The 27525-nt window shown below is 44.0% G+C and overlaps 1 protein-coding gene across 4 annotated transcripts in view; it reads right to left on the bottom strand.

Moving 5' to 3' along the window:
• The window catches only part of MMAA (metabolism of cobalamin associated A), a 95263-nt gene that overhangs the window by 27549 nt on the left and 40189 nt on the right, over positions 1 to 27525 (bottom strand). For all 4 annotated transcript variants that reach the window (XM_069242610.1, XM_069242612.1, XM_069242609.1 and 1 more), the window contains 2 exons: positions 8516 to 8601; positions 2464 to 2613 (listed from right to left, as the gene is read on the bottom strand). In XM_069242610.1, coding sequence (XP_069098711.1) covers positions 2464 to 2613; positions 8516 to 8601 — 236 coding nt within the window. The remainder of the gene's footprint in view (positions 1 to 2463; positions 2614 to 8515; positions 8602 to 27525) is intronic.

Here is a 27525-nt window from a genome sequence, read left to right as displayed (position 1 = left end):
TAATATAATACCCTGCTTCATAATCAGTGTCTGAACCAGTGCCAAACAGAAAATTGTAGGGCGTATGATTTGGATGGGAGTGGAAGATCAAGTGGAGGAAGTGGTGCCTCAACAGCATCTGAAAAAGGCCTTGGTCAAAGTAGACTTATGCCCAACTTTGAGTTAAAAAGGACAATAGATACTTCGTCTTCCAGAGTTGATGTAGCCAGAATCGGTGTCGATGTTCCAGAAACCAGTGTGGGCCTGTAATGGGCTCAGAAGGTTCAATTGTCACAGAGGTCGAACTCGCCAGCGGTACTTCAGACTGAAGGCCTCTCAGTTTCTTGGGGCCCAAAGGCACACCAGAGACGAGTCAGCAAGGATTCTAAGCGCTGGAGCATGGCTGCACAAGACTCTTTGGTCTGTTGTGGAGTGGCAGATGGCCTTTGAAACTCAGGTTGTGCAGGATTGGCTTTGAAGTCAAGCAACTCTGGGAGTGAGAAAGAGAGCCAACCAACACTTCTTGTAGGTCTTAAAATCTGTCTTTTTAGGGGAGTCCCATCACTTGCACAGAAAACAAAATATGGAAACTAAACACAACAGCAACTTCAAATGGTGAGGTCACTAAAACCTTAAGTGATAGAAAGAAGGTTTAAAGTGTTTTGCAATCAGGGTGGCAGGCTCCAGTCAATGGAACAAAACACTGAACCAGAGTGTGCATGTGGGAATCTTCCAGATTCCTCTTAGATGAGCAGAACTGGGCAGAGCAGGGATGTCATGAGGATCATGGACAGTGAAAGTTTATCAGTGAAATTGAATGAGAGCATCACTAGTCCAGGAAATGACTGACAGTGACGCTTTCTTTGTTTCTTTATCCAAGTCAGCAGGGCTGCAAGGTGTTTGTGGCTCATGGGCAGTCTAAATTGTTGACCTGCCCTAATGCAGATATTCAGACAGTTTGGCATTATGGTTATCTGCCAGCAGTCATTCATTTCTGTCTTTGCGAGAAGTCCAGCTACTTCTTCCACAGGTCATAGCTCAAAGGGTTCAAGGAATCCAGGATTGCGCAGACCCTGAAGTAAAGTGGCTACCACCAAAGGTTCAGTACCCAGCGATATGTATTCACAACACTGTTGTGAAAGGTGTCCTCAATGTCCAGAAAAATAATAATTTAATAGTTCAAGCCTTTGTTTGCAAGAGCAGAACATAAGAGTCAAAGAAAGGTTTTCCTTTTTCGAATCCAATGTCTCTCTTTTAGTCAGGGAGAAGTGTATTCTTCTTTTTGTGTTTGCTCTTTGCAGGTTTTTGGAGCAGGGCGTCCAATGTCAGATAAGTTTGGACTGGTAAACGTGTTCTTGATCCAAATCACACACAGAGTCTCAATGGGTGGCCACCCCTGGGTGGGTTTCACTCTTTCAGGGGAAACAGACATTGAATATGTGAAGCCTTCCTCACCCAACAAGAAAGTCTGGTCTTGGGTGTGGACCCTGGGCCTTTATTTACAGCCTGCAGGGAGATAATCATCCTATGCTCCAAGACATGTCTAAGTGGAGGCCCCCATTCACTGTGCTTCAGATTATGTTCAGGTCCCACACATGAGTTTTGTTCATACCTGACGTTTATTGATGACTGGGCAGAGCTTAAAAGGGAGAGCCAGAAGGTAGTCTTTCTGCATAGATAAAAGCTAAAAGGCTGGTGCCCCTCAACTATTTCCATATTGCCAACCCTGCTTGTCTCCTTACAACCCAGGATGAGGGACATGTGACCACTGTCAACCACTCGAGGCTTCACTCAGAAAGAGCCCATGACAGCAGAGCTAACATCACTTCTGCTGATAAACAGCAGAGTAACATTTGGGGCACATTTACTGTACTTAAGCATTGTCAAAATTCACTGAAGGAAAATTAGGAAAAATAGGGCAGTTAAGTAAAAACATAAATGAAAGGTCAGCATAGCTTTGGCAAGTCATGAAGAGTACCTCTGTTCCATAAACAACAAAATACATTTGTGTATTAAACACATAATATTTTTTCCCAACTTCAAGGAATGTCCTACTAAACATATATTTATACAATATGATCACTTGGGATAAGTTTATTTGTCGTTCACCCTCCTAATAACAATAGTAAATATACTAATGAGTAAATTACACTTACACTGATACCACATATTATTTTCAACTTCAGAAGAGTATGAAGGTGTGCAAGCTTATAGGGAAAACAATGATATTGCTAAAAGCGGTGCCCGCAGAAAGTATCCCAGGCTTTGGTTACAGAAAATCACAACACACAAGTAGAAGTATCAGAATTAGTAAACATTTGTGGATGCTTGAGGCTAGTCTGTACACTTATTAGTGACAAACAGCACAGATGTTTCATAGATAGGAACACAGTCAACACTCTCATCAAAGAAGAAGATTGCAGGGATTTTCAGGGTGGTCTAGTGCATACAATATAAATTTTAAAAAGGCACAGTGTAATATACCTGTGGTCTCCAAAGTTTGGAGCGTTTACGGAGTAGTTTCATTGCACTCACATACTCTGCTTGAATCCTCCGTGCAGGTACCAGCAAATCTCCGTCAGCCTTAGTTATTGCAACCAAATCTGCCATCTCAATAATACCTCGCTTGATACCCTAGAGACAAACACAAATTAGAAGAGTCATGGATTGTTTTGCTAAAGTCACTGAACATTCAATTTTGTTGACAACCTGAACGACTGAAGGTCACAGAAAGGATATCTCTGCCCAACAGAAAACAGGTTAAAAATAACAGACAAAAGAAAAGTCTCTCAGCATAAAGGCCCTTCACTCACTAGCTGTGCTGTCTTCCAAAGTCCCATTCTGAATCACTGTGAAGAGAAAGATCAGGCACCACTGGACAAGTGATAGGCAGGTGTACACCTGGAGAATTAGGACCTGTGACTTCAATATAAGCCGCAAACGTTGGTACTTTGCACTTAATAGGTCATTCCTTTCCTGCTTTCTGTATTCTCAATGGTGCATCAGAAAGTAACACCTTATCAGGAGGCAAATCTGACTATCTGTCAAAAGCAGAGCAAATAATCCCTTCTGGAACACAAAAGGAAGTGTTGCATTTAGAGAAACACCTCTGAGTGAAGTAGAAGGGTTGTAATGCCATACAACCCTTAAAGAGAGATCTTTTCTCCTTGTGTTACCCTTGTGTTATTTGTGCATTTGTTAACTGGATATATTCTCCTGTGCCAGAAATGTGGAGAATATTGCACAAACCATCTAAAAACCAACCTACAGTTTGTACAAGCTGATATTAGGACTAGTTGAAGTCCAGGAAAGGCAAAGTAGAGGTCAAGATATATCAAACATAAGGTCAAATGCAGCTCAGGGCAGAGGTCTCCTCAATGACTCTGAGCCATGGTGGCTTCTAGGAGAAGTAGAGAGCACAGCACTTCCACCTCACTGGCTGAGATTTTGGGTTGTTTAAAATTAGGTGAATGTGCTATTAAACAAATTATGTTGTTGGGCTCATGGTCATTTTAACACAGTTTGCTTCTCTTTAAAGTTACCGGAAATTAAAGTCTGACAACTAGATATGATTCAAGAAAGTGAATCTATGAAAGATGGAATGTTGAGGAATGTGAATAGAATTGTTTACCTGGTAGAAAATGTTAAGAATAAGGTGACAGCTTTATTTGTATTGTTAGATAGTTGAGAAGGCCTTTGGACTGGGTGTATTGGATATTCCTGAAATTGGAACTGGGAGGAGTGGGCATGGAGGTCAAATTACTTGGAACGGTAACAGCCAATTACTGCAGCCCAATGGCTAGAATAACTCTGAATGCCCAAACAACTGGAATTGTGCCTCTAAAGGGGGGGGGGGGGTAGGGCAGCAATGGTATCCTCTCCCCACTCATGTTTATTCTATGCATGAAATCAGTTGCCTGCCAGATTAGACCCCACCCAGGAGATACAAGACATACCCTTTGTATTGAAGAAATATAAATTAGACCACTCTGTGGCTGATGCGTTTTTGGCATAAAGACAGATACATCTCTGTCTGCTCTAATTAACCAGCTGCAGACTTTCCGAAAGGTAACCTGCTACAAGACAAACATGGAGAAGTCAGAGGTCTACAATATGACCCTCTCCAAAGAGGTGGTGCACTTGAGGCAAAACGTTCTGTCCCTGTATGCCAAGAACTCTATTAAACACTTGGATCGGGATTGCACTGTCAGTGATGGAGGTGGTTAGAGGCATTATCCCCTTACATTAGCTGACATCCATAAGGATTTGGCAAGGTGGTCCTCGTCATCCGTTTCCTGGATGGATAAAACTGATGTGATAAAAGATTAACATTCTGCCACAGATTTGTTACCTCTTCCAACTTTGGCCAGTGATGGTCATCCATCAAATCATAGAGACCCTCACCTAAATGGCCACTCACTTCAGATGGAAAGGCTCCAGACACGAGGTCAGAGTACCCTATTTAGTCGTAGTATGTGCCAAGCATCCCAAATAAGACTATTGACTGACTAGCCCAAAACAGATCATTTATGGCCAAATTTGGAGATGCTGTGATGGGAGACCCCTCTGGGATGTGATGTGGCTCGAAAGGAGATGAGGACCTGGTAAGGACTATCATAGCACCCCATTGCAAAGGTTGGCAGCCACCTGGGACCCTAACATTAAGGCAGGGCCTCATCTTGTTACCATTGTGTTATAGGTCATTTCACTTCAACCCTGACTTTACACCTGCACTTCACACTATAGTTTGCCAATTGAGGGATGGAGGACTGGAAACGTATTTAAAATACGTTTAAGACCAGTCAAGTCCTGTCCATCGTGCAAGAACGATTTTGGTTTGTGTGAAATGCACCACTTACAATACACCCAGTGTGCCACTGAAACTTGAGGTTAGGTCAAGGGAGGCAGAGGAAAAAAAATGCATATTTGGAGGATTGGAGGGAAGCAAAGTGTTTTTCAAAGTCATCATATTGAAACTCTATAAAATCTACTGGAAACGAAGCGTTCGCCATTGGTAGCATAGTCTATAAAATGGGACTGAGATTAGAACAGGGGTATTACCACCAGAGAGTGGGTGAATATGTGGCATGACGCACACAAAATCTGCATCTGTGGGAGGAACGAGGAAATCAATTACAAACTGATGTATGGTTGGTATTGTACACCAGCGAGGTGAATTAACATGTTCCCACATGACAGCCATTCGGCTCTAGTGGGTGTGGGTTTAGAGCAGATATACTAAACATTTGCCAGGAGTGCCTGAAACTGAAATGTTTTTGAAACAAGGTCTTCAGGGCAATCAAGTAGATGCTGGGGTACCCTCTCCCTAAAGAGCCTCGGGGAAACAATACTGGGGTTGAGGCCCCCAGGAACTAAGCAGATGTTGAGGACGGGATTGTGCCATGGTGTGGCAATCTCTATAACATCTTGGTGGAAGCAGTGGAACCATCCAATGATGCTGCATTGGCATACATGACTTTGGAATGTATTAGCTATGAAGAGACTAGTAGCCAATGAAAGGGAGAAACCTCTTAGATACAAGGCAAAACAGAGTCCCTTACTGGATTACATGAGGTAATCTTCCAAACGGCAGCCATTAGCCCCTCACCTGTGTGCCTTAAATCCATTCTTATAGCTTTCTGTCTCAAGAGGAGACTCAGTCGGATAGAGGGGTGAAGGGGGACAATATGGACAAAAGAATTGATGCAGTTATGTAGCCACTGTGCGAGCTAAGTGCAAGTTGTAACAAAAGTGCTTGTATCTTGTAGAAAAACCCAGGAAAGTGTAATAGGCCTCAAGAAAAAGAAGAAAGACCCACTCTGGTCAACACATGGCTTAAGAGGGAAACGTGTAGAAGTGTACACTGTGCAAGACAAGTACAGGCCTAAACCTGGGTACCATGTTAGAATGTAGTACAGGGGCAGACAGGAGAATGGAGGGAAAGGCCAGGTGCAGGGCAAAGCAGTTACAGTCGGTCCTCGCATACCACAGATAATTTAGAAAGTCACACACACAAGAGCCTGAGTCACTTTCTGATACCAGTGTTAGGAGGAGGTGTAAATCATGGCAGACCAGAAAGGGTGACACAAGATGTTTGTGTGAGTCAAGGTTGGTAGAGGAAGGAGGAAAGGTCGTAAAACTTCAGAGCATGGAAGTACCATAGGGAGTATACAGTTTCATGGGTGAGAGCAAAATACACAGAGCTCGTTAGAGGATGCATACGTTTATTATCTATGCCACAGCTGCAATTTAGTAACAAGCAGTCAGATGCTTTTTAGAGAATTATTGCTTTTGCTAGAATGAATAGAGATAACAAAATATCGAGCTACTGAGCTAACTGGGAATATGATATGAGATGTGGCGTCTCCATTGTGGACCAAGACTATAAAAGATGCTGTTTGTAAGAGCTAAGTTGAGTTTGGTTTCAGTTACAGAACTGAGCTGTACTCACAGACGTATTTTTATTTGATAAACATATACTATATTGCTATCTGAATTGTGTCACTTCTTTATTTCTAGAAATTTGACTACAAAAACCACCAAGTGGAGGCAAGAGGAAGGAAATGGGGTGGAACCCTAAACATTACAGGGCAATGAGGGTTTAACAACCTATAAAAAACTATTTTGTGATTCTGGAAAAAAGTATGTATTCTTTTTTGTTGTATTTTATGAAGACTTTAAAAACAGTGTTAAAAGATTATTTGAATTTATCATTACCAACTTTGATTACTGTTGTGGGATCAGACCCTGCCACAAACGAGTGGATAAAGATTTCATGACATCGGTGAAAGACTTGTCCTTTAAGAACCATATGAAAAGCACAGATAATAAATAGTTCATCTATTAACTGAATTAGTATATGTGCATACAATACCGAAATTGTTCTCCAGCCGCTTGTCTCTCTGGAATATAAAGGTTCAACAATGGCCCTTAAGAGAAACTGTGATAATGTATGCATCATTACAAAGCCAGGCATCCAACATAAACCATGAGCTCCATAAACTGCATTAGAGTAGTCCACCCTGAAGTTCAGTGCTGCGCCAACCACTATTGCACTAAGGCTCTCATTATGAGTGGACTCTCAATTCTGATAGGGCATATAACAGTAGGTACTGTCGCCATCAGAATTATATTTATGGGAACACAGTGGAACTCTTAACTTTCACTTGGAGATTTTGGCTGTTAAAAGTAGTAAAAATATCTGGGTGAAAGTCCACCCCAAAATCAGAAATTACGGGGGGGGGAAATGTAACCCAGATTAACTGATTCCTCCAGAATTTCCCTCAGGGCCCAACGTATAATGGGCTGTATGTTTCATATCCCTGAAGTTACTGGTATTACTGGTACTGAAGATGGGGAAGATTATAGCATTTCACTCTTTATGAGGGTCTGACTGAACTACAACATTCGCATGACTACCCCACTGATCCGCCCAAACCATCCCCCCACTCCCTTCAAATATTGAGCACTATCACTGAGTTACCCATGGGAATCTTCTCCCACTAGCAAGCACAGATCTATACAGGGCTGCCCATTGCAGGCGAACAGAATCACCTTGGTTTCCCAGTGTCTAGTTTGAGACAGCTAGTAAGTATCCATTTTTCAACGGTTCCTTTGCATTTTACCAAAGGATTTAAAATATTTGCCTACGTTTACACTTTCATAAAAAGATATGCCCCATGTGGGACGAGACCATGAAACAATCAGGATTACACTAGAGGGCAGTGCCTCTTGCACAAAACTCAGCAAGTCAGAGAGGATGGCTCTGGCACAAAAGGGCCATTTCCTACCCAAACCAATCTCTCCGGTGGCACAAGTCCAGCAGCACAATTACACAACTGATCCAGTATCGACTATCCCTTAGCAACCCATCCAATTCTTCTACAAGGGGTTGTTCAGTTCAGTGCCTGATTCTAAATTCAGAGGTTCCAATTCACAGACTTTTTTCAGCACTTTTGTTGGATTTGGGCATGGAAAACTACACCTGTGGAACATACAACAAGAACCAGATATCCGTAAATCAGGTTTTGTAGGGATTCACACATGCAGATCAAATTTAATAAAATGGAAAAAACAACTAGTATAATACTTTTAAATGTGAACTGGTGGAATTACAACTTCAGTGACCATGCTAAGTGCATAAACAGAGACTGAAACATTTAGGAGTATTCACAAACATTCTGTATGGTCTTTGACACTCTGTAAAGCTACTGCATTTCCAGCGTGGAGAGGAAACAGTATCATATTTAATGTAGGTGTAAGAAAAGGGGGTTTCTACATTTAAAACTATTTGCCTGCCTGAACACTCCAAAACGTTTTTGTAAATTCCTGGAGAGCTAGACATCTGTGCAATCTGCAGCTCTAAATCTATGATTCACTGATCTCAGGCTTATCACAAAAAAATGTGTGAATTGGGTCCAGTGAAAAAAGCTAGAAATTTAAGTGCAGAAATGAGAGCAGCTGTTTTAAATAGTATTTAATCAACAACAAGTTAACAATGTTTTCAGACCGTACACACTGATTCACCGCAACGTACCTGTAATTCATCTCCTCCAGCTGGGGGCAGCAGCAACACAAACATATCAACCATGTCCGCTACAGCAAATTCGGACTGCCCGACACCTGGAAATCGTAAAGAGCAGTGCTTAATTTGTGCTTGTTGGTTCCGGTGCTGAGCACCGGCACTTATTTTTGCGGGCCGGGCTTAGAGTAAGCTGAGAGGTCAGGGAGTGTCTGTAAATAGATGAAAGAGGCCCGAGATGGCTTCAGTATTATGCTGCCTCGGTATTCCGTGCTCGCACATTTAACTGCAGCAGCCGCGTGTTTCAGAGGAGAGCTTTGAGCACCGGCACGTTTCTATTTACAAATTAAGCACTGGTAAAGAGCTATACTTTATGCAATCACATTTGTCTGATAGCTAAAGGTACTCGTGCATCATCTGTCTTGCATTCATTCTCAAGTACATATGGTATACCCACACTCTCTGAGGTTAGTAAATTAAGTACAATAAAATCGTACCACTGACAGGGACAGTATGATAGACTGCCGTCCAGCAGCCGATCGTGCATTATGTGGCTTATTTGTGTGAGGTTATCATTTGTAATCAGCCTCCCTGAATCTGTCCTACTTATGAGACGCTTGCAATAATTCTGAGCTGTACAGGCAGTTTTCTTTGTGAACCTTGCCTCTCTCCCTATACTGGGGAGACGAACGTATCCCTTTTCTGAGACTCAGACTGGATTAACTATTCTAGCCAAGGCGCCTTCCTTTGACGCACATAAGAGCTAAATGGTTGAAGGAACGTAAGTAGTTGGAAAATATACTATAAGGAGAAATAAAGCTCGTAGAAGAACTCCACTTTTGACGATTATCTCCTACTGATGGTGAATGGACTTACAACCCCCATCTCCATTTAAATCTTAATCCAACCATCACATCAGCTCTCTACTCTCTCCTAAATCGCTCTATGATCTATCTGTACAGGAAGTGACATCACTGAATTTACACGTGCATAGGAACTGACATCACTCCTCCCCCTCTCAGGACCTGCCTAATGCTTGCTATAGCATGGACACACAGCAGAAGCATACAGTGGGTGCTGCTGGGAGGCCTAAGCCGCACAAAAGGCAAGCCTGTCTGCGTCCAGACCGCACCCAGCTCCAGGCACCTTGCTACTACCCCTTCCCACTGCTACCATACAGCATTTTACTGCTCTTCCTGCAACTTTTCATGCTCTTACCCATTCCCAACACTCACTTCACCTGCACTAACAGTACCCAACTCTCTTACACTCACAGTCCTGCAACCACCCGTACAACACTCCACACTTGCATGCTCAATACTCCTTCCCAAAAATGCCACAGCGATCTGAGACCTGGTGCACGACAATACCATGGAACTACTTCTCCTCACGGACGTCTGGCTGAACCCTGCATCACCATGTGACATCGACACAGGCACCCCCTACCTACAAGGCTGCAAGGCAAGACAGGATTTACAAGTCGGGAGGCAGAACCACGATTATCCTCCGAGACACCATCAGCTGCACCACGGACATGTCAGCCTCCAACAGGGAACACCTGTCATTCAAGCTCCAAGGCACATCACAGCCAAGTATACCCTAAGTAGCATTCTCATCTAAAGACCACCTTGACTGCGCACCAATTTCACCTACACCATCAAAGACTTTGTCGCACCTCTTGCCCTCGATGCTAGCAACTACTTCCTATTTGGAGACCTGAACTTCCACGTGGAAGACTACACAGACCCAAACTCAAAAGCACTCATCCAAGACCTTGGAAGCTGGGCTTCATGCAACAAGTAAAGTGACCTAACCATGACGTGAGGAATCCTCCTGGAACCTATTTTTACCACCATTGCTAACATGCAAACCAATGAACCCACACCAGTCTCCTGGACTGACCATGTTCTCATCAAATTCAACATCCCCTTCCTGATCCAACACACATGCACCTCTGCTAGACCATCTTGCAGAAACTAGACCAGCATCACTCACAAGGGCTAGTACACCGCTCTCAACACCCACTAAAACAAACACAGCAACAGCCTCACCAAAGCCATCAAGAATTTCAGCAATTGGTTCATCCCCTGCGCCAACTCTCTGCCCAACCTCAAACACAGCATTACCGCAAGATCCAAATCCCACGCCAGTTGGTGCAGAGAAGAACTCAGACTAAGGAAACACCACTGCAAAAAACTGGAGTACAAATGGAGGAACAGTGAGGGAAATACAGAAGCCTGTTCGAATCCATCCTAAGACGCTACACAAAATGATCCAGACCACCAAATGTTCACGCTGGCGGATTGCAATGAGGCCAGCGCCAACAGAAGCAAAGAAATCTTCACCAGTGTGAAAGACCAGCAGCTGACTCTAATCCAATCCCCCCCTTGCAGGACCTCTGGAACAACCTCTCTCAATTCTTCTGCAACAAAACGACCAACATTTACAGCAACTTCAGCCCGCAACTAGACCCGACAGAACTGGCTAAACACCCCTGATCTTATCCAAATAATCCAACAATCAGCATCATGTTTATATCCATTCCAAAAGCCTCCTCCTCTTCCACGACATTCCAAGATGCTTGGAAACACAAAACGTTCCTCTTAACTTTCCTCTTATTGCTTAAGAGACCCTTGTGGACCCTTCAACACTTGCCAAGTATATACGGATATCCCTGCTACTATTGCCGGCCAAGATCTTAGAGAAAATCATTAACAGACACCTTACCGAATACCTCAGCAACCACCAACTCCTCGCCACCACTCAGTCTGGTTTCAGACCAATTACATCACTGAAACTGCCCTCATTTCCACCAAGGACGACTTCCGCATGACCGTGGACAGAGGAGACATGGCAGCCCTTATCCTCCTGGCCCTCTCTGCAACATCTGACAGTCTCCCTCCCCATCGTCATCCAATGCCTACACAACATCGGAATTCAAGGGCACACACTTTGATGAATCTGCTCCTTTCTGACTGGAAGGACATAGTCAGACAGCCTGCCACCATACACCTCAGATGGTAGTGACATAATCTGCAGAGTTCCACAAGGACCCTCTCAGAGTCTGACCTTCTTCAGAGCAAACAGGATCTCTCAAGCAAGCATCATCTGCTCTGACAACATCAACATCTCCTACATTGACGAGAAGCAAATCATTCTCTCCCTCACAGACATGATGCTGAGTCCCTAGATCAAGTTCAATACCTACGTGACTGAAATCACCCACTGGATGAAGACCAACTGCCTAAAGCTGGAAACCAAAAAAACAAAATTGTGATCTTCGGAAAGAGCACATCACTGAGGGACTCCACCTAGTGGCCAACAGAGCTAGGATCAACCCCCACCACCCACTCCAAGAACCTCAGGATCATCACTCAACCTCAATGTGGCAGGCCAAGTCAATGCTGTCACCACCTCTTATTTCCATACCCAGAAGATGCTGAGGAAGATTTTCAAATGACTTCCAATCAGCACCCAGAAAAGAGTAACGCAACCGTTGGTCCTAGACTACAGAAATACTCTCAATGACACTTTGATCAACAAAGTACTCACCAAAAGGCTGCAGACCATTCAGAACTCAGTTGCCAGAATCGCTCACAACTCCCCACGTCAAACTCACACCACATCACACCTGCAGGATCTCCACTGGCTCCACATTCCCAAACATGCAAACTCCTCACACTTTCAAGGCACTATATAACATACTTCAACAACCGCGTCTGCTTTCACAAACTTTCCAGGCACCTTCGCTCGTCCCTGTCCTACTTGGACACATCACACACATTTGGAAACCAGATGCAGGGGTGGAGCCTTCTCCTACATCGCTCCTATAGTGTGGATTGAAATGCTGCTATACATAGGAGCCTCCTCCTCACTTCTTGAATTTAGCAGGAAGTTGAAGACCTGGCTTTGAGGATAGTTTCACTAGGCCCTGGGTGTGGCTAGACTCGCACCTGCTCAGCAACAGGATACCCTCCTGGGATCTGCATAACATCCTTGGCCATCCCACGTACCTAGGCAGGGTTGGTGCCATTAATTTTCTGCAAATACTTAATTTCCGAAAGTAACCTCACATGAGGTGTCAAAACATACACCCAAAACGTCTGTATCCCAAGTCAGGTCGGTTTAACTTTTTTCAAAAAAAGATTAATATTTCAAAAAAAGATTAATAATTTACTGAAAGCAGTGGAAATTGTAAGCTTATACAATATGTTGTACACCAGTACATACACTCCTAATTACTTTGAAGACTGCTCCGTAAAGGACAGAGCTGGTCACATTTTTTAAAGTTTCAGTGTTAAAGTATTCAAAGATATAAATTCGTATTCGGAAAGTAAACAACACATCACAGGGTGCACATTACAGTCTATTTTATAAGTCACAGATTTTCAATAGCTAGAGAGTTTTTTTTTTTTTTATTTGATGTAAAGTATACTAGCACTGTTAATAGTCACAAGCTAATTTTTGCCATTTTTGTCCACATTTCCTTCCTGACGGCATTTATTATGTACACTATTCCTACATCATTAACAATATAGACACACATCTGGTCCATCATAAATAGGAAAGTGAAGAGATGTACATACCTGCAAAAGAACAAACGGGTGAAAAATAGGAGGGTGTCAAAGAAGAAAAAAACGAAATACATACAGTTAAACCAATATATTCTTATCGTCCTGTAAACACATCATCATGCTGGACTTAAGAAACAGTGATCGGGCGACAGGCCTACAAGTTACTATCATGTTTTGAGGAACCAGAATTTAGTTTAGCGTGACTTTAATATGCACAAATTCCGTTTCTTTGTGCACTGTTGGATGTTTGAGGAAAATGACCAAAATATTCAGTTGCACCATTTATTGTAAGATTATTAATGGCAGACAACGATGATTTGAATAAAACAGTATCTGATATTTACACAAAGATTTATTAAAATGTGAGCGCATTCGCAGTTACACACAACACAAGCTCTGGCAGAGATGCCATTGACACCAAACGTCATATTAGGGAACACAGGCAGCCTGCAATTCTGTTTACTGCTGTCAGCCCAAGAACGAATGTCATTGAGAACGAAACTTGAGTGTATTGGGAAGGAACATGATTTGAGAATTTTTAGTTGACCAATCTGATTTATGCATATAGTTCAGAGCACTGCCTGCATTGATTTGCAGAGGCAGTAAAACTGAATCATAACGACAATTAATGCCCCAGACTCCACTCTTGCAGTTCCAACTGAATAATTAGTCTCTAACGCGCCACTACATTCAAACTAAAATAATAATTTCTTAGAAAAACGCTGTCCTCGACTACCATGACGACACGAGCGCCCACCATATTCAACTGGTGAAGATTACTGTTCTTCTTAAATTGTCAAATTTATGTACGTGTAAATGCGAGAATAAGTCATTATTTGAATGAATAGATGGGAGAGTCAGTGCATGAATTTACGAGAGCATGTGTGAACGAATAATTGGGTGAGTGAATATAATTATAAGTAAAGTGCATGGATGGATGAATGGGACTTGTCAGAAATGTTTACACAGGCTTGGAGTATGGATTGCAGTCAACATAATCAAATGCAATTAGCCTGTGTTTCTTAACCCGACAAATATTATTGCAACCCACCATCATGCTGTGACTATTTAAAGTATATCAAGAACTACCATAATTGTGCCAAGAACAAGATTGTGGTTCAGCTGGACACCATCATACTACGAAAGCCCACATTATTACAAAATGTGGGTGTCAGCTGGGTGCATCAATTTTGTCAAGAGGTATTGACCAGATTATACAAAATGTATGTATTTTTTGCCACAAAATTAAAGCTTCAAGTGAACCTGATATTAGTCTTGACGAGATCATTAGAGAGAGATGAGTTATCTTCTTTCATTCTTCTTGATTCCAGGTCTTGGCGCAGAAATAGAAGTTGCAGATACGGGAAATCAGCAGCAGAATTGATTTTGAAACCAAAGTTGTGGCATATTCTGACTTTTAAGGCCAATATCGATCAGCAGCATGATGGGGAAAGAGTGAGGAGCAGAGAGAGAAAGACAGAGGGGAAATCAAAGTGACAACCCATTATGTTTTCTGAAAACAACGTCTTCACAGCTAACTAGAGCCTACTTCCCCTTACCATGCTCTGGTTTTCTTCACTTCGTGGCCCTCTGCAGCATTACGAAACGCAAAAGGGAATTACTGAACTTCCAGTAAAAAAAATTGAAATAGGGAACGAACACAGTGACAGACCTAAACAAACAATTGTGTTTCTACAATGATCTTTGAGGACAACATAATAATGAGGAACTGATATACTTTTGCTTGAGCACTCCAACCAGAAGCTTGCAGAGACAGCATTTGAGTATTATAATTGATAAGATGTTATATTGGGTTATTTTAACTGATTTGTCGGTGCACTGACACCTATTTAGGTGTCCTGGCTCTAAGGTAAAGCCTCGAAATGAAGAAAAACTGCAGTGACAACAACTATTAGTTACAGTGCCAGATTTGTAAGTGTTTTTTTTCTAAATAACAGTAGATCTTGTATCTTGTGCTATGATATAGGGAGTGATCAGTCCCCCTACCGTTCATGCATAAACGTAGTAACCACCATCAGGTGAGCATCAGTGGAAAACAGTCTGTGAGAGGGCATGTAGTCTACACATTTTTGTTGGCGAGTTATATGACTGGTCTTATAAACGGCTCTACGTATATAGCAGAGAGATTCGAAGCATTTCTTCTTTGGCAACGGTAGCTAGTACAATGAGTTCAAGCAGTAAAGGCGAGTGCCTTATGTGGCAGACCTAACACCGGTTTCGCAGCAGCATTTCGTATATGCAGTAGTCTTTTTATAAAGCCAAAAGGAGACCCTACAAATAAAGAATTACAGTAATCCAATAGAGTGTCATCTGCCTACATGACCAAAAACACATCTCATGATGCAGACAAGTCAAAGGGCACAGGTATTTTTTGAACAGAAAAAGAGCAAAGGGATGTATTTTGAGGAACATCCCATGGAACAGGCAAGAGCAGAGGTCAATGATTCAAGAGGCTCCAGCTGTACTCAATAAGACAGGAAAAAAGTGAAACCATCTGTGTACAGTGCCTTCAAAAGAGACTTCTGAGAGGCAGTGGAGGAGAACCTGGGAGCTCCACGGTGTTGAAAGCCCTGAACAATCTTATAATATCAGGGCCCTATTGTTTTTTTCCAACTTTAGTCTTATCTTTCTAAAGGCTTTATTTTACCTTTGTTCTTCAGCTAATTTTCACCCTTATGCTTCTCGTTGCTTTTCTTTTTAAACTTTTGGAATGTATGGTATATGTCAGCTAGGAGTAAGATTCTTTTCTTTCTCCTTTTCAATCTGATTTTCGGCATGGACACTGCATAAAAAATACCATCGTTTTAGTTATAGGATAACTTAGTTCTGCCCTTCATGCAAAAAATGCATTTCTTTTATTCATCTCATTATTAAATAACACAAAAGGAACTTTTGTGGTAATCTGTTTCTTCAATCAGAAGATACCTACTGTAGCACAAATTTTCAGAACACTGCCTTTTTCAATATGAACTGCCTTCTAGAAATCAACAAGGATATAGAAGAACGTTATACTCTTCAACCAGCTATGCACTTTACATACATTATTCTCTCTTCAGATACAACTGATATTCAGCACCCCTGCCATTTCCCAGCACATTCTAGGGTGTTCCTTTTAGGTAACCATGAAGACGTTTCCTTGAAGAAAGACTAGATTTGGCTGAATACGAATTGCTCAGAACAATCAAAGGACTAATCAATCCTTTTCCCAAAGATAACATCGCAGGGGGCGTGGCCAAGCAAGATGGCCTGCGGGACGCACTTCTAGGAAGCTCTCCGCCGCCCCAGCCTGTTCCTGCAGTTATCCTGGTGTGCCTGGGGATTTGGATGCATCCCTAGGTGGGGGCCGGCGTCCGACCCTTACAGCAGATTGGAATCCCCAATCGGGGAGTTCGGAGGCACTTGGCTTTGGCAGTAAGTGAGGCCCGGCTCGGGCCACGTGGTGATTGGCGGCCCAGTAGACTGTCAGGGGAGTCACATCTCTGCATCCCTCGGCGAACCTGCTGTCCTGGTCAGACCGCGTGCAGCAGTGAGGCGGGGCTACCCTGGTGATCTAGCCCCATGCCGGGGACCTGGCTGGCGTGAAGGCCTGAAAGTGGACTGCGAGGCCTGGGCTGGGGAGGGCCTTACCACCACGCTCCCTGCCCCCACTCCCTTCCTCCTGGTTGGCTCCAGGCAGACGAGACTGGTGGCCTGTGGGTGGGGCCTTGCGGAAGAGGTTGTGCCTGCGGTGCAGCGCAGCTGGCGACTGCGTACGGAAAAGGAGCCCCGGCTGGCTAGCGGGCCGGCTAGCATTCGCAGCATCGGGCCTACTGTGACATGACTCTGCAGGGTGGACTGCGGCCCTGCAGGGCGGCGGAAAGAGAGCTCTGGCTCGCCGCTTGGAGTGGAACAGGTAGCCCTGTGATGGCGTGATTGGGATGCTAAGGAAGGAGCAGACCATTGGTGACATGCATATCCCTGGAGACTGGGTGGATGGTGGTAGTCACCACTGGCACTAATCTTGGACATGAGGAGCTGGCAATGTGTATCTTACATCGTATGATTGTCGGATGTAATACTTTGGTGACGGAGTGCGGATCAGACACTATATTGGGGCAGAGTTCCATTGTTTTTGCAGGGAGTGAGAGGAACACTGTGAAGTTACAGATCATTGGCATGCTCATCAGACCTAGATGTGGATGCTGCCTTCCTGCCCACTGTTGGGAGTCTCTAGAAGGCACTGAATCTCGATTTGGATTGACTGTGGGGAGACGCATTCCAAGAGAACTCTGAGCTTGGTGCTACAGAACAGGTGCGGCAGCGGCGCACCACGCCAGCCCATTTCCCCCTGGTGGGTGGTGAAATGGGGCGCCACAGGCAGACGGCCTCATCACACGGGAATACCATAGTGCAATACACCTCTCCTACCCCGTTGCCACAGCGGCAGGTGCAACTGGGTGAGTCCGGGGATGACCCAGGCACGCCTGTTGCTGTAGAGGAGCATCTCATGCTGAAATCCTTGCAGCAATTCAGGACTCACAGGCTGCCCTCGAGGGTAAAATAGAGACAATGGCTGTTGGAGGTGAACCTTCAATGGGCGGACCTCCAGAAAGTATCTGATAAGGTCAAAGTAGCGGAGGGGTCCATTTTGGAGTTACAAACAGAGGTTCACACTCTACGGAAACAGATGGCACAGGTCACCTCAAAATCTGGGGCTCTGAAGGCGAGACTGGAGGACTCCAAGAGTAGGTCAAGACACAACAATATCCACCTTCTTGGGTTCCCAGAGCGCATGGAGGGTTCCAATATGGAGGTCTTTGTGGAGCAATGGATCAGGGATGTGCTGCAGCCTGTGGGGTTATCTTGTGTGTTCGTAGTGGCGCGTGCCCACTGGGCACTGGTTGCACCCCCTCGGCCTGGTGCCCCTCCAAGGGCTATTATTGCTCACATTCTGAATTATAGGGATCGAGACTGTATCCTGCGGGCGGCGTGATAAACTGACAATGATGTTTTTGAAAACCATAGAATCTCCATCTATCCAGACTGCACGAACAAGGTGCGGACATCGAGGAAGGGATTTATGGAGGCGAAGGCCAACGTTACATGTTATTGTATCCGATGCGCTTAAAGGCGCAATTGGGGAGTAAATCCCACTTTTTTGACCGCCCGGAGGAGGTTCGGAGATGGCTGGAAATCTGGGATAAAGTTGCACTGAGTGGGTCTGGTCGGGCCCACTCTGTCATCGGACCTATGAATGGCTTGGATGGCTCAAACTGGAGGAAACGCAACGAGGACTGGATGGATAACTCCGCAGGGCAGGGGAGAGGCCACAGCAGCAGAACTGAAATTCAACAGGATGGTACAATGGCAGTGGTTCCCCCGGGCCTGTCTGTCGGTCCGATTCAGGCACCGGACTTGGTAGTGGAAATGATATCCGATGCCAGTTAACTTTATCCTTCTTAAGAGAACAGCATTCTAACGCTCCCTCATGTTAATTCGTTGGAAGCCCATTGCCTGTGTTGTAACTGGTAGTAGGTATGCAGAGGGTCTGAATAAGATATGGCACCCTTTGTATTGTCACTATATAGAGGGAGGGGGCCCTTCTTTGGGGCATGATGGATTAGAAATACAGGCATGGTGTATTTAGTAGACAGGGCGGGGTTTACCTCCACTGTTTTGATAGGATTTAGTGACTGGGGTTTTAGGCTGTTGTCCTGGCAGCGTTTACACATATAGATCTACAGTACGCTTTGATTATGATATTACTGAGTATTTGCTTTACTGTTTATCCGGGGCAGGAAGGGGGGCTGGGGTTTGTTCAGTAAGTGCATGTTTGTATATGCTCATTGGTCACAAATACAGTGCATACTCGTGTATGAGATGTGAAATAGGTAGTTAGTCCGCTTTTCTCCAGCGAGGAGGTGGGGAGATGGTGACAGCTGATGGAGCATACAAAGTTTTATCATGGGTTGACAGTTTAATATGCTGACATGGATTGTCAAGGGGCTGAAAGACTACACAGCATAATATAGAGTACATTCCTTTCTGCGGGCATAAGATTCAAACAGCCTGTTTACAGAAATACATATAATAAGGAGGAATCCCAGAAGCCTGCTAAGAAATAGCAGGCCAATTGTTCTTTGCGAATTTTTCGTCTTATGCCAGGGGAGGGGCAATATGTGTTGCTCCAGGGGTTCCATTTAAGCACGTTTGCAGCAAGGCTGATGTTGTGGGGCGGTGTATACTCCTGCAGGGTACATTGTATGGCGCACAGCTTACTATAATCAATACTTATGCACCTAACACAGATGATCATCTCTTCTATGACAGTGTATCTGGGGTGCTGGAGGTTGGTGTGGGTTCTCCCATTGCGTGGGCTGGAGACAACAATCGTATAGTGGACCGTGAGAAAGATGGCCATCCTTCTAAACAGGGCACTAAACCACTGATGACGAGATCCCTTACAGTGGTCATGCACAATTTAGATTTATAGGATGAATGGAGGGGACTACACCCTGATAGTAGGGAATACACGTCACTGTAAGACACATAACACATTTGGACTAATTCCTCCTGGGTGGACTGAATAGCTTGCAAGTATTGGATATAACACTTCTGGGGAGGTTTTTATCTGATCATGCCCCGGTATTGATGCAGCTGGGATGAGGATCGGATGGCGGGGTGACATGTAGCTGGTGCATGCCCCCAGATTTTCTGACAGACGCTGCGTATCATGCAAAAATGGCAGTTGCAATTAAGGACTACATGGACATGAATTGGGGTACCACAGCAACCAGAGGGATGGAGTGGGAGGCAATTACAGCCGTTCTGAGAGGAGTGTGTATAGGCAGAACCTGTGGGGTGCGCAGACAATTGGAACAAGATCTCAAGAAATGGGAGGGGAAGTTAGCAGATATACAATGTCAGGCCCTTCTAATGAGGGAGGCAGAAAGAGAGCAGCTTTGAATGTATAGGGAAGTCAGTAGTTTTGGGAGATGCTGGATAAGCTAACACTTAGATTGTATAGACAGTGGCTACCCAGGGAGGGGGACAAATCCGGCAGGTTGCTGGCCTGGATCCAAATGTGTGAAATGGAATCTCCCTCCATCTTGCATATTCAAAACATTGCAGGGGCACAGGTTACCAACCGTAGGGATATTTTAAGACTACTGGCAGAGAATTTGCCAACAGTGTCGGGCGCTGGCCCACTGGTGTCAGATGAGTATCTGGGAGAGTTTCTGTGGCAGCTGCGACTCTCACAGCTGGATCCTGAGAGTAGGAGAGAATTGGATAATAAGACAACTACAGAGGAGGTGGGCGCAGCGGTGATGGCATTGTCAAAATCTAAGACTCGGGGGGGGGGTTGGGTTACCAGCTGAGCTTTACCAAACATCCTCCCCCCTCCTGTGAGACAAACTATTGGCAGTGTTTGAAGATGCCCGCGTGTAGGAAATCCTGCCAGAGTCCTTGCGACAGGGTACTATTTGTCTCATGCTCAAGCCTGGGGGTGATTCAAATGAGCCCTCTTCCTATCAACTGCTCACAATGTTGAACAGTGATGTCAAGATCCTTTGTAAGATATTAGCTACTAGGCTGCGTGGAGTCGGTCAGAGATTAGTACAGGAGGACCAATACAGCTTTATACCTGCCCGTAGCACGACTTTTAACTTATGTAGTTTGGCACATGTCTTAAATGAAACCATGGATGTGGAGGACGAACTGGCGCTGGTGTCATTAGACATAGAAAAGGCCTTTGATACTGTGGAGTGGAGCTATCTTATGGCGGTACAGCGGAGAATGGGGTTTGGCCCCAGATTTTGTGCGTGGGTCCGCTTGCTTTATACCACACCTACAGTACGAGTTTGGGTGGAAGGGGAACTCTCGGAGTCATGGGTGGTTGGAAGGGGAACTAAACAGGGGTGTCAACTTTCACCGCTCCTCTTTGCTTTAGAAGTGGCGTCGCTGGCAGTATGGTTACGTGGGGAGTTGGACCCCTGGGGCATTCGGGTAGGACTTGTTACCCACATCGTCTCGTTATGATGCTTTGGTATACCTTCGATCGCCGGGTGTTTCGGTTTCTCTGTGTTGTGGTTGTTGGATAAGTTTGGGGCCGTATCTGTACTTAGGGTGAATACGCATAAGTCGCTCCTGTTTCCTCTGGGGATGCTTTGTGGCAAACAACTAGATGAATTACCAGTGGTGGGTCTCCGGTGGGAATTGGAGAGTTTCAGGTACTTGGCCATATTGGTCACTCACACTGCAGCAGGGCATGAGATGTAATGTGGAAAGAGTAGTAGCAGACCTTGAGCGCTTGGTCTTGTTCTAGAACAGACTTCCTCTCTCTGTAATGGGAAGGGCATCTTCAAAGATTATGTTTCTTCTGCTTTGTCTGTAACTGGTAGAAAATTCTTTTTTTCCATTAACCCCTCGGCTATTTAATCGGTTAGATAGCTTTCTGGTCTCACTAGTGTGGGCCGGGGACTACAGTAGAGTGGCACTGTCCACACTGCAGAGGGATTTAGAGAACGGGGGTTGGCTATCCCTAATATTAGGCTACACTACTATGCTGCGCACTTGCAACATGCTGCGAAGTGGATTGCTGAGTTGAATAACTGGGAAAAGCGACTGTTTGAAGGAATGCTGGGTAATAATACGCTGGCGCATGTACTGATGAAAGGTGGTCGGTCGGAGACAGGTGTCCCATACCTGGTTAGAAATAAAGCATGGATCTTGGAGCAGGCAATTAAGACAGTGCTTCGCGTGCCCCCATTTGATAGGGAACTGAAGATATGGGACCTAGCTCCCTTCCATGATATTGACAATTACATGTATATTTAAAGCTGGAGAGTGGGGAGCTATCTTGTGGCCGGGGATTTATTCCCCAATGAGGAGTTTCTATTCTTTCAGGAGGCACAGAACATGTTTGGTTTGGGCCTGGGCCAATTCCTGCAATATGCCAAGGTGGAAAGTGTTGCGCAGCAGATCTGGTGCGATTTCCGAGCCTGCCTTCCATCTTCTGAGGTGTTGAATGGACTGATAAATTGGGGGGATCGGAGGCATATATTTACCATGTTTTATAAAGTGCTTTGGGAGGATCAGATGGGTGCAATATGTGTGGCGCGGAGAGCTTGGTAGCGGGAGTTGGGGGAACCGGTGGAGGACACTGACTGGGCTAAGGCATTGTCGCAGGTGCACATGATCTCATGTGTTAATAGATTTAAGCTCTTACATTTTAATTTTGCACATCGTACTTATATCATGCCTTACTGTCTCAACAAGGCTGACGCAACTAGGAGAGCTGGGTGCCCCAGATATGGCGAGCTAGGTGCCTCCTTTCTACACCTGGCTTAGTCCTGTAGGGAGGTGCAGCAGTTCTGGTGAGAGGTGGTTGGGAAGGTTGAGGAGGCCACAGGCTTGGGTACATACCTGACGCCACTGACATGTCTGTTGGGGGTGGTGAAGCAACCCCGGGGAAGGAAAGTCCCATATAAACTGGCACATCTGGCCCTAATACTGGCTAAGCGCAGGGTGGCCATAGGCTGAATGAGCGCTAGGAGCCCATCCACTGAATATTGCATACGAGATATACAGGAGTGGGGAGCGGCAGAGGAACAACATATGCAGATAGCACATAGGGATGAGGGTGCACTGACCTATTTGATCGCATGGGGAAACTTACTGGAGCGTTTCACCATAACAGATGAATCAAGCTCTGAGAGGAGCTCAGATACTGATGATTCATTAATGGGGTTTACACTTGAATGAAATGATTGTGACAACCAACGATGGTTATGTTGAAACTTTGTTTCTCATAATTTGCAAATGAATTAGCTTCATAATGGTACTATCATGTAGGGGGAGCCGATGGGTAACTCTGCTGACTACTGTTGACACACATTTCTGACTTTGTAAGTAACTTGTTATCAAAGAAGATATCTGTGGTGTCTCATATTATTACGCACTGTATCATGTTTGTTGGTTCTGAAAATATAAACTCAATAAAAAAAAGTTATAAAAAAAAAAAAAAAAACAGAAACAGTGGCTTGCTATGGTCCATGAACACTTTTGATCAAAAGTACAGCTCATTCAAGCTAGTATATTTTACCCAAGTTAACAAAAGAACGGTAAGAAAGGAGAGTAAAAGCAGCCAACAAATCAAGTTTAATATTCCCTTTCATGAGCTCACCTCAACAGAAGAATGTATTCGGATAACAGCTCTCAATCAAACTTCTTGCATAGGGCACTGCTGCCTGCAAAGGCCATTAAGAAGGGTAATTGGGTTTTGCCACTTCTCGTGGTGATAGCAAGTGAAAGCAATAGTACAGCATCTTCTAGACAGGGTGTAAATCCACTATCAAGAAAATATGCTTATTGAGTCAGCAGTGGAGCTGCAGGCTGGATGGGGGTGGGATCAATGTTGAAAACAGTGTGTGATCATTTTGACAACTGGAAGAGTATGTTCTACAGGAGAACTGCTCAAGATATTTTCCGAAGACCGCATCTGGCAAACATAATCGGTTACTTGTGTGACGTGCTTTTACACTAAAGTGTTGAGCCTTGCCTTCCACATGGTTTCATAAACGGATTCAAAAATCCATTTTGCCCTCATAAAACTGCAGAGTAAGTGATGGCAATGATATGTGTGAACAACTTTTCATATGGGTGGGTGCACGGCCGGGTTTTTAATTTAGTGATGGGATTACAATTCATAAAATCACATCTCTCTTATTCCTGGTGCTATTTTATCTTCCTATTTATTTTTTTATTCTTCATGACTCCCACTGTAAAATGCAGTATTTTGTATGTACCACTATTTGGCATGTACTACACTCCAGTAATAGCTGTAGGCAAATGAGCCCCTAAAAGGCTGCGCTTCACAGTACTCCTTATTGTAGGGAAATAGTTCAGGTGTAAGTTCCTGGGAAAGCTTCTGCCCCCTCGCCACCCCACTTCACCTCCTAGTGACTAATGTGAAGGAAAGATATCGATAAGTTCATTTTCTTGGCTGATCCTAACCCATGAGAAGTGTGTGCTTCTGTGAAGCGCCTTTTTGATTTACACACTTGTGCATATAGGGCTCTATAATTCTCAAATGCAAAATTTGTATAGTATTGTGTCCAACATGCTGCAATATTCTCCAGAGCAATCGCTCATGGATTCGATATCTGTGCAATATATACTGATCTCAGAACCTATATTATTCCTTACATAAATCGATGAGGGTGACTCGAGTGCATGTTGCATTGTTCTCCTTTAACTTTTCTGATGTACATCCCAATGCAGCCAAAACAGAATTCTTAATAACATACTTAGTTCTGTGTAAAGCAAAAAGGGCAAAATACTCTTTTTAGCTCTGAGAATGCTGTTAACCATTGTTAAGGTTAAAACCTGGTGAGTCATGGTAATGAATAGTCACACTAATGAGATAATGGGAACCGTTCTACTAACTATGTTTAGGAAAACAAAGGTTATTTTGTCTGAGAAAGATAGAGCAATTACAAGAATCAAGCTACATTACGGGACCATCAAATCTAACATATAAACATTTAGGGCTTTGCAAAATCCCTCATTAAGCGTGGTATTCAAATGCTCTTGGAAACTCTACTGGCTTCAAGTGGCTGCTCGAAATAAAATTAAGACCACGCAATACACCCCTAACAGTCTGTGGAAAATCTCCAAAGTTCTTGGCAGATTACCTTACTCCCTTTATCTGAAGCAAAACTCTGAGATCCTTAGTAAAGCGAAACATGAGTGCATGCACAATGTGAGTGGCAAAGCGTTTCCCCCGAACAGCAGCTTAAACATGGAACGTGCTTGATAATCATTGACCAGTATCTGCTGTTCAGGAAGTCCTTAAATGCTTTTGTTTTAACTTTTATAAGATGTATATTGCTTAAATGCCATGTTCTTGGTTTGCAGCACAGTACAACTAATTGAGGGAAGTTGCAGCGTGGGTGCTAGGCAAGGAGTTACCCAGAGTCCCTTTCTCAGCATTCTCTCCCATATATATGCTAAAGGTTCCCAACTTTTGAGATCTTGAGCTTGACTACCTAGTTAGTAGCAGTCGTGGTATGTGTACACATGCATACCTCAGTGCCTTCTTGTTGGGCCAAGGAGTGTGTTCTTCAGTCCAGGTTACAGTCATTTCAATTCTATTGGCACCTCTCTCCAGAATCACCTGCACCCCACAGTCTCACCTAATATGCACAGGGCCTCTACTCTCACTGCCCACCACAGGTACTGCTGACGCAAGTTCAGGAGGATCTCCACCCTACATCACTGTAAGCCAGTAACAAGTTGCACCAGCACCACCATCATTAGATCTTTCTCATTTCACTTCAAGGGACCGGGATCGCAGTCTACCTCAAACCATCTGTAGCAGTAGCAGTGGTATTAGTTCAACCATTGTAGCATCTGCCACTAATCAATATTTGTATTCATTTTCACTATAAAACATTGCAAGTACAATTGTTGCCTCCGGTTATTCAAAAATGTAACAGATCCAGTCTCCTCCCCAGTCCCTGTTATCGCCAGCAGGCCTCCCACAAGGACCCCACAGGGGTATGAGCTTTACGTGTGTAGGTGTGGAAACGCTGACCTAGTGGAGGAGGGGGAACCAGGGAAGATGGGGGTTGGGAAGGAAATCAAGGGGCAGGTTGTGTTGATGCTCCCAGTCCCCCACACCAGACCAAGGTCTTACATCTAGTATGAGTCAAAAAACTGAAGGGCCTTGAGCCTTTGCGGTGTGAGCCTGCACAATTCAAGCTTGGACATGAAGAAGAGGCTGCCATAGGCCGGCTGATGTTTTTTGTCTGTGTTTGCTAAGCTACCACTCAGAGCCTTAAGCAGGATTGAGTGGTCACTAGGTAGAGCTAACATCAAGAGCCCCACTTCTTATAGATGTTGAATTGTCAGTGGTTAATGACACAGTCGACCATTCCATCCTTTCACTTGTCTTTCTGCTTTCCCTATTACTGGCGTTGCTACTAACTGACTATCGCCCCATTTCTTTTTTGCATTTCAAACGGGAACTCTTCTGATTTTCTACTTCATTATGGCCTCCCCCAAGGCTCCTTCCTTTTCACTAGCTATTACCTCTCTTACCGGTCTCACTTCCTCCTCCCATATAGAGTTCTTGCTCTCAAACACATGATTCACAGATAGTTCTTTGCCATCTTTATCTCAGCTGCATGACTCAGTCTGCCTTTGCTTATCCTGTGTTGGATGACCCTACACTCTCCTCACATTCTGAAAGAAATATCATCCATCCTCCATCTTTTTTCCTGTCTGTTGTGGGCCACGTAATTAAACAGCATTAATGTTAGCTCAGCACAATGCATTGCTAAAACGGTGGTATTAATCCAATAAAAGAAGTGGAAGCACGTTAGCAGTCTTATTGGAGTTTGGGACTGCCACAATGCTAGGGCAGGCATCTCCAATTTTGTAGATACTGTAAACACAGACAGTTGCAGCATTTTCAAATATAAGGTGGAAAGCCGTATTTCCAAAATGAAGTTGAAATTCTGTTTTGAAATGCACGCGCCCACAAGCAGTAACCTGACTCTGCTATGCAGGAGATGGTTATAGCTGCCACGGTAAAATACTGGGGCAAGATCTATTTCAATTAACAAAATAGATCTCAAAATCAAATAAGGTAGGCGCATGTTTACTTTATTTTTCCTCGTGATTCGCTCCAATGCCAAATATTCAAACATTGCAAGCTTTTATTGCAGACCTCTAAATGTACCTCCACTCAAAAATGTCTCCATAGAAACCAGAAAGGGTAACAGCGTCTTTTGTTTGGAAGCTAAGTTACCTCCTAACACAGTTAAAATTGCTACTTAAATAGAGATTCATTCAGACCCTGTCGGAGAGACTAAATCTATGAAGTTTAGAGTGTGACATAATTGTTTTGTTAAAAAGCACGATGTATTTTGTAGATCTGCACAATAGTCAAATGAAGACCAGAGCACAATGAATCAATGTCACTCACCACACGTATCAATGCACATAATTAAAACAACAGATAAATAAATCTAGCCGACTACTATTCAAAACATTCCAGCACTAAGCAATGCATTAGTCTATTCTAACCTCGTTGGTCACTATCAAATATCACTTAACTAAACAACAGAAAACACAACCACATACGATATCAACAGATAGCTTTGATTCTGGTCATCTTCAATCTCGGTAAAGATGGGGAGGCAGGGCTTTTTCGTGGGAGCAGTCAAATTATGGAATATCCTGCTGCCTCGGATATTGCAGATCTGAAAATCTTTTCAATCTTCAAAAAACAGCTGAAAACTTTGCTTTTTACCCAGAATGTCTTTCAATGAATAAGTATTCTTCTGCCCTGAGCAGGTTTCTGCCAGCGCCTTGATACCCTCGGGTTTAGTGTGCTCTATAAATGCCTATAACATAACAAAAGGAGCAGAAATTCTGAAAGTG

Source organism: Pleurodeles waltl, chromosome 1_2 (genome assembly GCF_031143425.1).
Source record: "Pleurodeles waltl isolate 20211129_DDA chromosome 1_2, aPleWal1.hap1.20221129, whole genome shotgun sequence".
NCBI classification, from domain to species: domain Eukaryota; kingdom Metazoa; phylum Chordata; class Amphibia; order Caudata; family Salamandridae; genus Pleurodeles; species Pleurodeles waltl.
The sequence above is the reverse complement of the archived record's forward strand: the minus strand, read 5'-3'. Positions and strand labels throughout refer to the sequence as shown.